Below are 15,394 nucleotides of genomic sequence, written 5' to 3'. Positions count from 1 at the left end.
TCAGAAACAACCGTAGTGTTACAATTATAAAGCAGTCATATTCCTCTCAAAAAACACTTTTAACACCCGTATTTCTTTAGATTTCTCAGCTATGTGTTGCCATCTAAGACACCCACTTTACCCTTAGTCATCAATGTTTATGGAAAATATTGAAGTTACCTTCTTCCTGTATGCAAATTTTACTGTAACTGAATTAACCTCTTACCAAGACGCGGAAATTTAAAAACGAGTACTCAGTAGTCTTCGCCATTTCCCTCTGTATACATTTAATTCTGTTCTTTTCTCTGATGGGGACCTTTTTCCCTTTGATAGTTTGATGGTACCCAACGTCATGCTCTGAATCACAAGCTACGGTTCATTTGCAATACCAAATTTCCAAAACTACCCTTGGAAAATATATATAATTTTATCAAATAAAATAGTGAATTAGTAATGGGAATAATAAAATGTGATTGTGACTTTGATTAGCATATTAATTAGTAATACTACCTTTTCTTCATTGACGACTGCAATGCAGAGCCTAAAGCTCCTTTCTCCTTCCTCCCTCAGGTCAAACCATCATCTGTGACTGAAAAAGTAGCTTAGCAAAGGTACCATGATTTTGCAGTAGAAAAAGTACTATGTTTTTAAGCATAAAAAAATGGAACCGCAATGGAAGAAGAAGTGTATGTGTGTGTGTCTATATATATATATATATATATAAACGTTTTATTAATTTTTTTTTTTAATGAGCCAGGGGATACTTATTACTGTTATAGAGAGAGAGATAAGGCCAGTCAAAGAACAAAAACACTGTTTCACAAGGATATTTTGCATATATCATTATCATTATTATTATTATTATTATTATTATTATTTTAAACTGTTTTATCTCACTCCTGATCTTTATATAAGGCTGGGGGCCTGCTAGTTTGTCATCACAGACCTACTTTTCTTGACTGCTACTGCTGGCTTCCTCAAAGTATCATAATCTCAGCTCTCTTCCATCACTTTCTCGCAAACTTGCAATTTTCAATTTCAGAGCTCTCTCTCTCTCAAATGGCAGCCTTTTCATACCAACACCACTGTTTTCATCTTGACTCGGTTTTCTTGCCAAACACTTCCATTAAGAATCTGTCCGGCTTTATGGAGGAAGAGAACATCAATACCAGCTGCTTTTCCCAATTTGAGCCTCCTGAACTTCCCCTTCAAATTCCTCTTGATGTTAGATTTAAGGACACTAGTCGTCTTGATCAAAGCTCTATGCTTGCTCCTTGTGATAATGAGCCTTCTGTGACCAAGAAACAGAGCACAGACAACTCCACTGTGGTAGATAAGCTTGAAAGCGGTGAGCAAGTTACCCAGAAGGTGCCTCCTATGGACAAGAAGAGGAAGCATGCAAATGAGTCATCTTTGAATTCCGCTCAATCAAAGGTAGACCATCTCATAAGTTCATTTAAAAAGAGGGATTTACTTGAATGATCAGAATTTTACTGATTCATAATTATACTTTGTTAGCTTATATGGTCATTAATTTTGCTTATGGATTAGGATGCTAGAGATGGAAAAAGCAAGAAACAAAAGAAATGCAATATTAGTGAATTGAAGGATGAAGATAAGAGGCCTAAAGCTGAGAAGAAAGTCCCTGAAGAGCCCCCAACAGGTTACATTCATGTAAGAGCAAGGAGGGGCCAAGCAACAGACAGCCACAGCCTTGCAGAGAGGGTGCCACATTAATTCCCTACTCATAAACTTTTAGAATCTATTTCATTTAGATTTCAATTTCCCATTTTGCCCCCGCAAGAATTAATTAATATCTGTAAATGGGTTCCAGGTAAGAAGAGAGAAAATTAGCGAGAGGATGAAGATTTTGCAACAACTTGTTCCTGGCTGTGACAAGGTGAAGTAATATAGTTTCTTGTCTTAATTTTTGTCTCTTTTAAGAAAATACTGTCTTCTATATTTTCCTTTAGGTTATGTACATATATCTCACAGCTTCATGTGATACGGTTTAAAAATAGGTAACTGGAAAGGCCCTCATGTTGGATGAAATTATTAATTATGTCCAGTCTCTACAGAATCAAGTGGAGGTAAACATAATTATACACATTAAGAAACAGTATGTTGTAGCTGTAATTATGCTTAATTATGATAGAGATTGCTTTCGTGTCATTTTCCCAGTTCCTTTCCATGAAGCTTGCTTCCGTTAATCCTTTGTTCTATAACTTTGGAATGGATCTAGATGCATTGATGGTCAACAGTATAGAGGTAAAAAAAAAAAAAGTTAAAAATCAATAGTATAAATTATTATTATTGTCCAACTTTAAAAACTGTTTATGATTAAAGCTGATGATAGATCTTTGTCTTTGACACGAATTATGCAGGGATTGAGTAGCTTGGCATCATCATCCCCACCTATGCAGCAATGCAACCCGACCCAGCCAACAGATTTTGCTGATGCGGCCACCACCACTACCTTTGCCACGGCAAATAACTATCCTTTCATTGATAATTCATCAGCATCAATACTAATTCAAGGGCAAAGGCCTAATGACTTCATTCATGAGGTATAGCAAGCCTCCAGGCTCCAGGTGTTTAGATAATTATTAATTTAATTGCTGACCATTTTTCTAACAATGACAAAAACATCATTTTCAGGTTAGTGGTACTGATCTATTGTGGAACGTAGATGAACAAGGACAAAAATTTCTTAATCCATCTGGGTTCAGCAACAAATTGTGTTCTTTCCATTAAAATAATACCAGATCGAGCTGCCCTACAAACATCTGGTAAGCCGTCATGTCCTGTCTCATACAAATATTATAATAATTTCAAAAACGCGAATTCATGATATAAATATACATAATATTTGCTCTTTTCTTGGATATATCTTAATTTCCAGCAATGGGATCGATGTCAAAGCCAGAGAGAAAGAAGAAACACAAAGACATGATAAAAGTCAAAACGTACGAGGCTTCTTTAATTTGTTCTTGTAGCATAAGTTCCAATGGAGAGGGCTTCTGCATCTTCAATCAAAAGCTCTGGTTCCAAGTCCAATAACAGTAAAAAAGTGGCATCTAAAACATGAATAAAGGGCAGCAAAATCAATGGAGGAAGATCATAAAGGACATATACAACCGACCAAATAAGACCAGATCTTTTTCTAGATACCTTGTTCTTGTCTATTTTCAACAATTCATAACTCTCTTCCATGCACAAATACCAAGGACCATGTTTGGTGGTTAAGCCTAACTCTAGGAGCTATTTTGCATGGAAAGCTAGCATAGTATATTTAAGTTCCTGTTATGGAATTGGAATTGAATCATTGTGGTTACAGTTATTCGGTTATTGTTGTTATTTTTACTGTTGCCTCTTGAGTTTGAGAGAGGGGTAAAGGAGATGCTGTTACTGTAATTGACATGACTAGTTATGCAAATATTTTTGGGTACAGTTGGCTCATTCGTGCAGTGGAATCTTCTGTGTTTTAGCATTTTTTTTAAGCTTAATTTCCTCACTTTGTCTTGAGTGTTGTGGACAAAGCATCTAAATGTGGGCTTCTTTTTTTTTTTAAAAAAATAATAATAAAAAACCTGTTCATGAACAGCCACTCGCTTGGTTTTTCTCTGACAAGTTGCATCTTAACAGTGCTAATGAATAATTGCTCTTTTCAGTCTTAGAAGAGAAGGAACATAAACATTATTGTTCACAAAATTAAAATTATGGGCTAACTTGATTATTTTTTAGACAATTTTCATTGGAAATACTCAAAGCATGTCTAGCTATGGAATACCCATAACATAGCAGGAATTAATTATTAATATACAATCTACTTTTTTTAAAAAATATATATATACAATATATTTGGAAAATGAAAAATACAAAAATTAATAATTAACAAAATGCCCCAACCAAACTATGGCAATTGTATCAAACCAAAAGAGACAGAACTTGAGTTCAAGCACTACCGTCATAGTAAATAATTTCAAGGATAATTATGAAATTATCTTCTCCTATAATTAAAGTGGGCAATAAGCTGGAAGCCCTCCAATAAAGCCACTTGTCACTTGGTTGCCTATAGTTGACAAAGCTCAAATTAATAAACAATATGTAATATCCAGGCAATCAAAGGCTAATTATATCATTATCTAAAGACAAATCTTATTCCATATCTTGATTACTTCAGATGATTGCAACATGATATGGAATGATTATAAAGATGAAAGAGGGGATTAGCTAGCTCTCATATCTATATATCATAGCTGGTGGACACAGAAAAAAGTACAATAATAATTACCCTTTGATTAATCCATGTGGATTTTGTATAGGTGATCTGCCTGGGCGTAGAGGTGAACCACAAGTTGATTTCTTGCATAATAACTGGTCCATAGCAGAAAATTCAATATTTCCTTTATAGCTTCTAGTCCCAACTGTCCAGGCTCTTCTTCATTTGCTTTTCGTCTACTATACTATACTCTTCCAGCAGCCTTGAGTAGTGTCCATCAAAAAAAAAAAAAAAAAAAGCAGTGCTCACAAAGGTTGATCTCAAAATCATAAACAGATGGTAATTGAAACCAATGATGACCAATCAAATTGAAGATTGTGGTCCAGTGAACTCAGTTTTTGTTTAACCATTGTACGTTAGCCACTTGGCATTTAAACCTGGATGTGAGAGGACATCATTAATTTCTCAGCTTTGCTTTGTCCTCATCTAGAAGTTTTGAACTCTCAAAATTAGCTATCAAAAGTACCTGTTGCCAACTCGATAAGCTAGCAGCTGGAGAGATCAGTCACGTTTGTAGCTCACCAACTGATCAATTTTCCTCTTCCGGGTCCCTTCTGCTCTTGTAGTTTCTTTCTGTTCTTTTATTTATGTTTGGGGTCTCTATGTTGATTGCTCAAGAGACACTTCCATTCCCTTGTTTAATCTTTTTACTTATCCCATTGGTGTGCCTTTTTTTTTTATATCTTTTTTTTGTCAATGCATGTTAATGAAATTTATTTGTTAGTTGTCACCCTGCTGCTACTACAATTTCACTTTTATCAATTACTAACACATTAATATCTGAAACTTCCTTCTCTTTGGGTTGGATGCTTGTCAGAATAGTAAGACCAATTAATAGGAAGAAGATATCATAGCCGCTGGTCCAAATTTGAGCCTTTATTGCATCAAACTACTAACAACTGCTTAATCAATGTTACCAAGAACGAATCTGGTAGAAATAGGCAAGAAAGGGGACAAATAATCAATATGATATAATCAAAGCCATAACATTAAAAATGATTTTAGATGTAGTCGGAGTAAATTGTATAAAAAAGAAAAATTGGGTGCATATATACTTCAGAAATTACACTATAAGAAAAAAGAATTCTGACCACTTTCTAATTATTATTAGCTCAGTTATTTAATAAAGAAGAAGTACAAACGGTGCTAGCTTGTAATACTTAGCTAATAACTTCAAATCCCAATTAGTTATAGTTCTGATCAAGATATATATAGAGTTATGCCATATGCCTTTGTCCTGTCGCCGCTGTTCCCTTTCCAAAGGCATTAAACAGACTGTCCACCAGATTTGCAAGCAAAGGCATTAGCGTGTACAATTGGGGCTGAGTATTTTGTTTACTATTTGATCCTGTCAAACTTTTATCAAATTTATTTAAGTAATATATGATTGAATTCATGGCGAATTTAAATTTAATAAATAATATTAATATTGAGTTCAAGTAGACTCAAATTTCTTGTGTTGGACTTATTATTTGAATTCGTTTATATAAATCATCAATTAAATATAAATGTATATTTTATAATAATATTTATAAATATTTTTCTATATTATATTTTAAATAAATAGACTTTAAAATTGAATATAAACTATTAATTAAGTTATATAAAGCTAAACATGTTCAAATATTATTGAAGTAATAATAATTAGATTTGTAAGGAGTTCGGAAATCGGATATCGTAAAATAAATTTTAATCAAATATGAGATGAATTTCAACATTAAAAAAACTAATTGAATTTGAATCATTAAGTTGATTTTTATGAGCATCATACCCCTATGTATAATTCATAATTTTTTTCCTATTCAAGTCATCATCGATATATATTTAATTTTCTGTAAAGTGCTTTCATATACGTGCACTTCATTTATAAAATCGTGAATCTCACATTAATAAATTTAAAATATAATTTTATTTGAACGATAGATGCACTGTGTAATATCTTCAGGGGATATGCCACACAAACATACCTGGAGAGTTCCCTTTGCTTTTATGAAAATGACAATACAAATGCATCAAAATCTTGGATTGGAATTCACTACTTCAAGCCAATATATATGTGAGCGTTAACATTTCACATCCAATGGGTAATTTGATAAAAGTATTTAATTTTTTTCTATATATATAATTTACACAATCTTTCTTTTATGAAATCTTGCTTAAATAGAGTTAAACCTATTTTATTTTATTAATATAATATATTAGAGTCAATTTAAGTTTTAATGTTATACCACCTATAAGAGAATGTAACAACTGAATACAATTTTCTCACTAATAAAAGCCTCTCAAGTATATTCATATAAATAAAAAATTTACTGTTTCATTTAAAATTTAGAAACGAAAAAACATGGACTTGAAAACATATTGAGTAAACATTTGGCTTTCACAATGGTAACCTTTTCTCCTAAAATCTCAAAGACCAATTTATATAAAATATTATTTAATGCACTAAAATAGAGTCTGCCTTCTTTATTTTATAAGAAATCCACTTTTGTATAAGTTAAAAGAGCATTAAATTCATGTGCCTTCGGTGCACTTCAGAATTTTCAGTGGTGAGTCTCCATTTCACAGTCAGGTTTATAGGACAATGCTTGCTTAGTCGCATGTCTATAGAAGTGGAGGGTGGCCCGACATCAACGTATGGTGACCTTGGCTTTTTGTTTGGCTTTTCCTTCCCTGACTAAGAAGTTCCACCATCCATCTAAATTTGACTTCAACGTAAACCGCCCTTCTCCCCCTCTCTTTTTCGATTTCGTGCTCGTCTCTCTCTCTTGCAATGAGAAACTTGTATATCACGTATAAAAAATTTTTAAAATGTGTTCTAACAAAACTAAAAGTGGCAATATGGAAGCCTTGGACAGCAATAAGATATAATAATTTAATAAACTAAAAGAAAAGCTTTAACTAACATGTTTTTAACGTTTGAGCTTTCAATAATATATTATAATTTAATAGAAATTTAAAATATTAAATAGATTATAAAAAAATGGGGCCTTTTATTATAGTTATACGTCAACGTATAATGTAATACATGCATGGATGGACTCCATCCATAGTATTAAACATCATTTCTACTATAATTCCAATATATAATATAATATAATCCCAATTGGCCATAATCTTGATGGAGGTTAGTGGCCTGCTGGGGCGGGACCATCTGGGCGAGATGCGTTAATTGAGGACGAGGTCCCACTAGGTCCGCTTGGCAATAGAGGAGCAAGCTCGCATGGCAACTTGGGCAGGGCCCCATTATCATTGAATTGCCTTGTCTGTTTTATATATTAGAGATCAGAGAGATGTTAAAGGAGATGGATGACGTTGATTCAATTTGGTAGAGTTCTCATCTATTTGTTGCTCAGGCATGGGTTGTCCAACAAATTAGTGGATTTTATTTTGCATTTTCTACTCTCCATATTGTGCTACTTTTGTCAATTTTTTTTAATTGCTGTATTAATAAAAATTACAATACTTTGACATTTTAACAGTGCTAATTATAACGGTAGACAAGATCAATTAGATTCAACTCAGCTCGAAAAGTTGACTTAAAGGAGAAAATTGTTTAAATCTTTTTATGGAGTACTCTTAACTTATAACCCCATCAATGAGGGACAAATGATAACTATGCTGTATATATATAGAGAAACGATGCATCATATATTTCTTTAAAAACCATTACAAGCATTACATAATTAAACTTTGACAACGTTTTTTAGCCAACTACAATAAGGCAGCTAATTAGCTAATACAGAATGTTGAGCCCCAGCAGCCCTACAATGAGCAAATTCAAGCCCCCTACTGCAACAAGAATCATGGGACCAGATGCCTGAGCAACTGCATCTGCTATAGACATAAAACATAGTATCGTGGGTTGTTTTTCCCTTTATGAACACAACAATTCTAAGGAGAAAAAAAGGAGACATTATTGGAGGGCAAATGTGAAGTGAAAAGAAAAACATATACATGCTCTTTGGACAACAAACATATTTACGTACAAAATCCAAAAATTTTTGAAAATGGTCCCCTTTGTGGCCTTTAATCTTTTGGGTAATGAGCTTGGGTTGGGCTAAATTTAGTAATGGATTACATTTGTGAAAGTTCCCTAATTAAGGTTCTGAAAATGAGAAATTTATTGTGAAAGGGACGAAAGAATGAGCAGTGTCATCTCTCCGTCCAAAGTCTGAGTTGGATTTAGCACGCATGCATGCACCAATATAGAATCAGTACAATTTCATCTTTAAGACTTGATATTGATACCAGAGGAACTCTGCTTTGGTGGTCCTGCGACCATCGTCTATATATGGTCTAAATCAATTCCTCTCCTGTCTCACAAATATCTTGACTCATATGGCAGTATTCAATTATTCATTACTTCTTTGTTTTGATCTACAGAGCTTTTGAAACAAAAAAAAAATGTTTTTTCAATTCATTGAATAGGCATATTTATAGTATCTAAAAATTGATCCGTGATAACATTTAAATTTAATAAAAGAAAAACTTTACGTTAAGCCATTAGCTCAATAGTTTAATGGTCGGGTCTTGTCCCCCTTCCACTTAAGCTGCGCGAAAAAAGCTCAGAGTCAATCTCCCGGAAAAATGAAACTTCACAAGGTCTTTTCCATCTAGATGCAAAGTAGTCTACATCTTCACAGACATATGTCCATTTCATCAAATCTTTGTTTGAGACATTACCCAGATAGTTACATCATGTATATGGATCACCTTAGGACCATTATAGTTAGGACCACCACTCGCGGGGCTTCCGTAATGTATGCTTGCGTAGTAAAAGAGCTAAAGAATTCAATCCCATCATCTTTAAAAATTGCGTGCGTACATAAATACAACTTTAGGCTAAGCCCAACGGAGAGACAGTGTCTAATTAACCAGAAAATTGCATTGACTCACTAGAGCTTGTGTTGGCCGACTAAAGTTGGGCGTCTTCTAAGTCTTACTCCTGGGCTGGACAAAGCTTTGAGAATTGATGGGCTCTCATATCCAGTGACCAAAAGAAGGCCTTGTTCACATTAAAACGACGGCGTTTCTCTTGATGAAAAATAACGCACAAATAAATCCCTTTCCAGAAAGAGATGGCTGTTTTTTTTCTTCCTTCAGTTTTGAGGCTCCAAATTTTAGTTAGAAGAGGCTTTTGCAGTTTGGTATTTTAGTTGCTTTGGCGTCGGGCCTCTCGGCGATCCTCATCTGTATCACCGGCGTATCCAATCTAAGTACGTTTCTATATGAATGCAGATATGTACTCTCGTCTTTGGTAATGAACTGATTTTTAATTTATACGATTATGTAGATGTGATCAACCAGCTGTTGAATGAAGATATAGAAGCATTGGAGTCTCTACAGAGCAGTTTCCTGAAGTGCGTGGTAATTCTTTGGAGCTCACTGTTGTATATTTCAAATGCATCTTCAGTGCTATAAAGTAAGCCATACCTTTTGTAACAGTTTTTGATATGCTGCATTTTGTTAATTTTGGGGGGTGCAAATGGATTAGGTTTACAAGTCGTTACTGGTAGTGATAATTGCCAAGTCTCGCCTTTCCTAGCAACACTGTCCCTAAATGTGTATTTATCTGTTTCAAGCATTTAACGGGTTTTCATTAATATTTTAGTTGGTGGCAAGTGGTATAAACATGGAGATGCTTGAGAAACTTGGGTGTATTTCTTTTGATTTTATTTTATTTTTTCATTACATACGGTGGTTCTCAACTAATATTTAATCCTGCTATTTAATTTTGCTGTACATTTTACTTGAAAACAGAGAGATCCTAAAACTGGAGAACTTGAAGGTTTATCATTTGAATTTAATCTGTGTGAAGCTGTGGTTACATGGGAACAGGTGAGGTTTCTGTTTTGTTGTTTTATGGTCTCATTATATTTCTGTGGAAGCTTACTAACTGTTACTGCATATGGTTCTTAACAAAGGGGTACCTATGACCTCCTCTCAATATTTCCCACAAATGTACCAGCTGGGTTAATCCCCATTTCTTGCTATTATTGGATACTGAAAACAGTATAATGACTCCCTCTTTCTTTTTGCATAAAGTGATTGCTAAGTCCTTTATTTATTTTCCCCCCACACGCACGTACACACTCGCACACACATTTATTTATATTTATATTTATGTATTGATGTATTTGCTTATTGCTTTACAGTTTTTTTATGCTTTAAAATTGATTTTTTATTCAGTGAGTTGATTGTCAGGTGCAGAATAGTACTACTATACTCACAAGGGAGTTCATTGTTGCTTTACCAAATGGATGGGAGGACTATGCGTGGCACAGGTTTAATAAGGGGATACTTATGTATGTATTTACTGGCAACTTGTTAGTAAAATAAATGATTATTTTTGAGTGGATGAATAACAGCTGAAATAATAAATAGAAAAGGAAATTACATTTACTAGTTCCATGTGTGAAGCAGATAAAGTTTATGTAGCTTATATTACATCCTCCTAGCAGGAGAGTATATGGGGAAAATGTCAAACCCTGCCCATAGTTGTAAATATGCCTTAACATAAAAACTTTTATTTGATAAAGAAGTAGTGAAACTTTTTTGATATTTTCATGAGATAAAAGTTTGACTTGGTTGCAGATATAATATTTAGTCAAAATATTACTTTTGATAAAAGAAAAAGTATAAACTCCCAAGGAAGCGGGGGAATCTTCTTTATTTTCCTCTTTGTGAGGAAAATTCACAAGTCATTATTTGGTTTGGCCTTTGCACTCATAAAATTGGACTTTGTGAGCTGGTAGGGACTATCAACGGCTAGTTGCAGTTTTGATGTAGTCTATTTGTGTACTGCAGTAATCATTCTCAGAATAAAACTTTATGCACGGAGAAACTATCATTGGTGCTCCCTGATACACCACCATATGTTCTGTGACAGTTTGACCGATGTGCTGTTATTGGTAATTCAGGTGATCTTTTGAAGACAAAGTTTGGGAAGGAAATAGATGGCTATGATGCTGTTGTCAGAGAAAATGGTGCCCTCATATGGGTTAAGCTTTATATTTGTTGTTATGAATACTAGCTTATTTTCACTTTAAGGATCTGTCTAACCTTTTCTGTTCTGTTTTATGGCAGAACTATACAGAGTATGTTGGCAAGAAAAGTGCATTTCATCTCCTTAACAGGGGATCGGCCAAAGCCCTTGATAAAGTTGTGGAGTTAGATTGTATGTTGCACGCTGCTTTTTATGAGGTCATCAGTTATTACTTAATACTATAGTAATGCTGATTAGCATGGATCTTGCAGAAACAAGGAAGGAGGCCCTTATAATCAAAACAACAATAAATGACATTATGAACAAGATGATTCGGGTTTGTATTTTTTTTTCCTGGCATTTCCTTTATGTCAGTTTTATTTTTGCTAAGTCAATTGCTTGGGGAAGCTGTGTTAACTAAAAAAGTGATGCTCCCTGTATTTTTGAAATTTGACAAGTACATGTAATTTAGAAACTTGGAATTGTTTAGCAAATTTCGGTTTTCACTCATAGAAATATGGACCAAGTCCTTGGAATATGATTCTTGAGCATTTCCCTTTCTTTAGAGTTTGAAAAGCATCCTATCTAGTTTGATTTCTTTGGAAGTTATTACTTTTGTTGAGTGATGCCATTAATTACTTTTTTATCCATATTAATTTTGTATTTTTTTTTGTATGCACTCTTTTTAAATATGATTTGCTCAACTTGACCTTACTTCCAGTCATGGAGCTTCTAAAATTATTGACCAGTGAAGATTTTGAAACTGTCAATGTGTCTAGATTTTGAAGGGCCTTCAAAATCTTTATTTTTTTATTTTTTATTTTTTAAAGTGCCTTCAAAATCAAGGCTTTAGTGTGGTTATGTAGACTTCCCTCAATAAATTTTCCTCTTTATAGATTTCCCTCAACTAAATTATCCTCTTTGTCAGATGTTTTACATAGCATTTCTATTTACAATTATGATGAATTCAGATTTTTTTCTTCTGTTTTTCTCTTTGCCTTCACTTAATTTGCTAATTAATATAATTTATTTTTATCTTTTTTCCTTCTGCAGGAAGTTCCAATAAACATTCCTGTGTATCTCATGTTAGGTGCATCCTTTGGTTCAGCAGTGAAGGGAATTGGCCTCAAGGCTCTAGAATTTGCTCTTTATATTTGTGAGTCAGTTGATATGTATGGTTTTACTGTGGATCCAGGATACAAGGAATGGTAAAAAAAAACTTTTACATTTGGTACTCTAATAGAATTGTTATGCACATTTTTAATACAAATTATCTTATCAATGAACTTTAAAATATTCCTTCAGGACCATATATTTCTCAGAGTCTAGACAAGGTCACACTCCTCTGCATGGAAGGGCTTATTACCAGATGATGGAGTGTTTGGGTGTAAGTCTACAAGAACTCTCAACATTTTTTTTTCTGTGCTAAAAAACCTTTTAAGCTCTGTTAATCCCACAATCATAGGGATGTAAAGTCACTGTTTATTGTCCTAGATAGGCATGCTATGTGGAAGGTTTGACTTGAGTACTGAGACTTAAATTATGTTCACTACTATGCTTACTAGATAATACTATTAGAATCTCAAATAATTTTTTTTCCCTATCAAGAGAACTTCCTATACTCTCTCTGCAGTGAAGTGAAATCATAATACTTGCTTTTTTTGCATTCAATAACATTTTTTTTGTATTTTTTACTCTTGTTATTGTTAAGCTTATTAAAATCCATTCTCCAATGTGAGCTGATCCAAATCATGTTGTGCAATGGGTACCAAGCTCCAGTACAATTAGAGCAGCTAGAGTTGCATCAGAGAAATTGTTGAGGTAGCCTGTCACAACTTTTATTTCATAGTTTTATTGATTTTCATTAAATATTTTCTATGAAATAGCTAGAAATATATTACAGATGTACCATGTAATTTTTATTTTTCTTAAATCTGATCCAGATGCGCAATTATTAATCCTGCAACACAATTGCCTATGTATGATGCTTGGAGAATTTAGGCTGCTATAGTTAAATGGCCATTGAAGTTATAAGAATTTCAAGCAGTGGATGTAATTAGAATTGTTATTGGGATGGATTTTTTTATGAAATGGTCTTGTTAAGTGTGGAACTTGTTCCAAAGTCAATGATCACTAACTTATTTTAGTGGTTTTCTTCTCTGTGGTGGTTTGTCAAAGATAGATGCTTTGACATTAGAATATTATTAGGCTTTTACAAAGAGAAATCTAGTGATGGAAAAAAAAAATCATTTTTCTTGGAAGTGTTAGAGATGATGGTTTAATACTTTTCATTAGTATTGTTTTATGTGGAAAACAATCTCGGTTGTCTCACAGTTTACGATTGTAAGGGCTTATCAGATATTGAGTATATCTCTGAATTTGCGCTCTGACTTCTAAACCGAACGATTGTGGAAACTGATTGTGCTGTCCGCAGCTTCGTTATTCTCACAATTAATTGAAAGTAAGTTAACTGGAATTGAATGCTTTGATTAATTGATTGAAAAGAAAATACAGGCTTTGAAATTAAATGCGAAAGTTTGAAAAATAAATGGCTGATAAAAATAAGATAAAAGACTACATAGCTCTCCTTGTAGGTATCTGGAAGACTGGAAGATACCTTCTCATATTCTGTAGTTACCTGTCCACTCCTTAAAATTGTTTGGAGCTGTTGTTAACCTCTTATCTTCAGATAACCATTTAATAACTTTCCAGATATTTACTTCATAATTATCTTAGGCCATAGAATAATTAAATTAATAAAATAAAGTTAATTAAAGACCTCTGCTCTTCGGTATGAGAACCAAGCTCTATGAATATCAGATAGCGTAGCTAGTTCTTGGCTGCTATGACTGTAATGTCAAATGGCCTAGTTGCAAGGTGAGCATTGGATCTGCCATAAAACTGGGCCAAAATATAGAAGTCAAGATCCTAGAGAAGATTAACTACATCAACCAAGGGGGGTAGCTCTCTGGCTCGAAAGAGCAGAGGAGCTAGGGGTGGAGGAAGTCACAGGAGCTGGAGCCGAAATAGCAGGTACCTGCAAAAAAAAAGGTAATTACCAGCTTAGAATAGAAAGTTAATTCAGTTAATAGTAAGTGTATACTTTAGGAGAAGTAGGCGAAGGGATATCTCCTAGAGAATCATCATCTCCAATATTTGCTGCCTCATGTGTAGCATGATCACTCTGAGAAGTGGTCGTGCCTTGTGTCTCCTCGTGAGTCCCAGAATATCTCTGAAAAGAAGTATTGCCCGTAAACGATGTGTCAGCACTTGAAGAAATCTCTAGATTAATATCATTGGTGTCAGAAACTTCTACGATAATAGCTGGAGTGGCCTGAGGCTTTCTAGCCTTAGGTACATGACGTTGGAGCGCCTAAAGGGAGGCAGTGACGATCCTTCTTGCTATCTCTTCGGGGAGAGAGGAGACTTCCTAATTTTGGGCCTGTACATCTTGGCTGGTGCCTTGGTCTTCTTGGATGGAGGAAGCTGTGACTGGGAAGGTGCATTTTCCAGCTTCCTGGAGGGAGGTTTGGGTCTAAAGAAGTTTGCCTTCTGGGCTATAGCAGCAGAGGAAGTGCGTGATATAAAACCTGGAAAAAGCTGTAGAGATTAGTGAAAGAATGAGTATAATAGGATAAAAACCAGAAAAAAGTAGGTACCTGTGGACAAAGGTTTGACAACGGTTTCATGAAACCTGAAGGACCACCAGCTCTGAAAAGTGCGGCATAAAAGGTCAATAACCTCTATCACCCCACAAAAATAGTCTCCCATAGAAGTTCAAATTTTTACCATAAAAATGTTGTCAAGTGAGGTTCATGGTCGGGGCAGCCTTGCGGGGAGAGGGGAGGAAATGTGGGTGTAGATGTAGCCTATGTGGATGTGAGGTTAATTCTGGTGGAAATTAGCCCAAGTGAGGTTAACTTGGTGGTAGCTGCAAGAAATTGGGGTGCTAGCACGTGCTTCGTTGACATTGGCCATGCTGGAGGCCCAAACAAGGTTCATTGGATGTGCTAGGTGCACGAACGAGGTTCACTAGCGGGCTGGGGCACAACATTGGGTGCTGGGCACGTAGGTAGCGCACAAATGAGGTTTGCAAGGCGCACAGGGAGCGTGAGTTGGGCGCACAGCGGCAGCTCGAAATGAGG

General features: G+C 34.7%; 1 protein-coding gene and 1 non-coding gene across 2 annotated transcripts; both read left to right on the top strand.

Moving 5' to 3' along the window:
• Positions 1-909: 909 nt before the first annotated feature.
• LOC110671847 (basic helix-loop-helix protein 80) lies at positions 910-3,438 on the top strand. The gene is made up of 8 exons (XM_021834448.2): positions 910-1,413; positions 1,531-1,704; positions 1,814-1,879; positions 2,001-2,069; positions 2,161-2,247; positions 2,364-2,546; positions 2,638-2,768; positions 2,882-3,438. The coding sequence occupies exons 1-7, from the start codon at positions 1,039-1,041 to the stop codon at positions 2,731-2,733; spliced, it is 1,050 nt and encodes a 349-aa protein (XP_021690140.2). The 5' UTR covers positions 910-1,038; the 3' UTR covers positions 2,734-2,768; positions 2,882-3,438.
• A 5,746-nt stretch (positions 3,439-9,184) lies between these two features.
• Positions 9,185-15,128, top strand: LOC110671919 (uncharacterized). Its single transcript, XR_009142647.1, has 10 exons — positions 9,185-9,480; positions 9,558-9,686; positions 10,027-10,102; positions 10,469-10,569; positions 11,185-11,264; positions 11,351-11,441; positions 11,522-11,586; positions 12,303-12,457; positions 12,555-12,636; positions 12,961-15,128. It is a non-coding gene; the product is annotated as an uncharacterized LOC110671919 (transcript).
• Positions 15,129-15,394: the final 266 nt, after the last annotated feature.

Source organism: Hevea brasiliensis, chromosome 13 (assembly GCF_030052815.1).
Source record: "Hevea brasiliensis isolate MT/VB/25A 57/8 chromosome 13, ASM3005281v1, whole genome shotgun sequence".
NCBI classification, from domain to species: domain Eukaryota; kingdom Viridiplantae; phylum Streptophyta; class Magnoliopsida; order Malpighiales; family Euphorbiaceae; genus Hevea; species Hevea brasiliensis.
The sequence above is the reverse complement of the archived record's forward strand: the minus strand, read 5'-3'. Positions and strand labels throughout refer to the sequence as shown.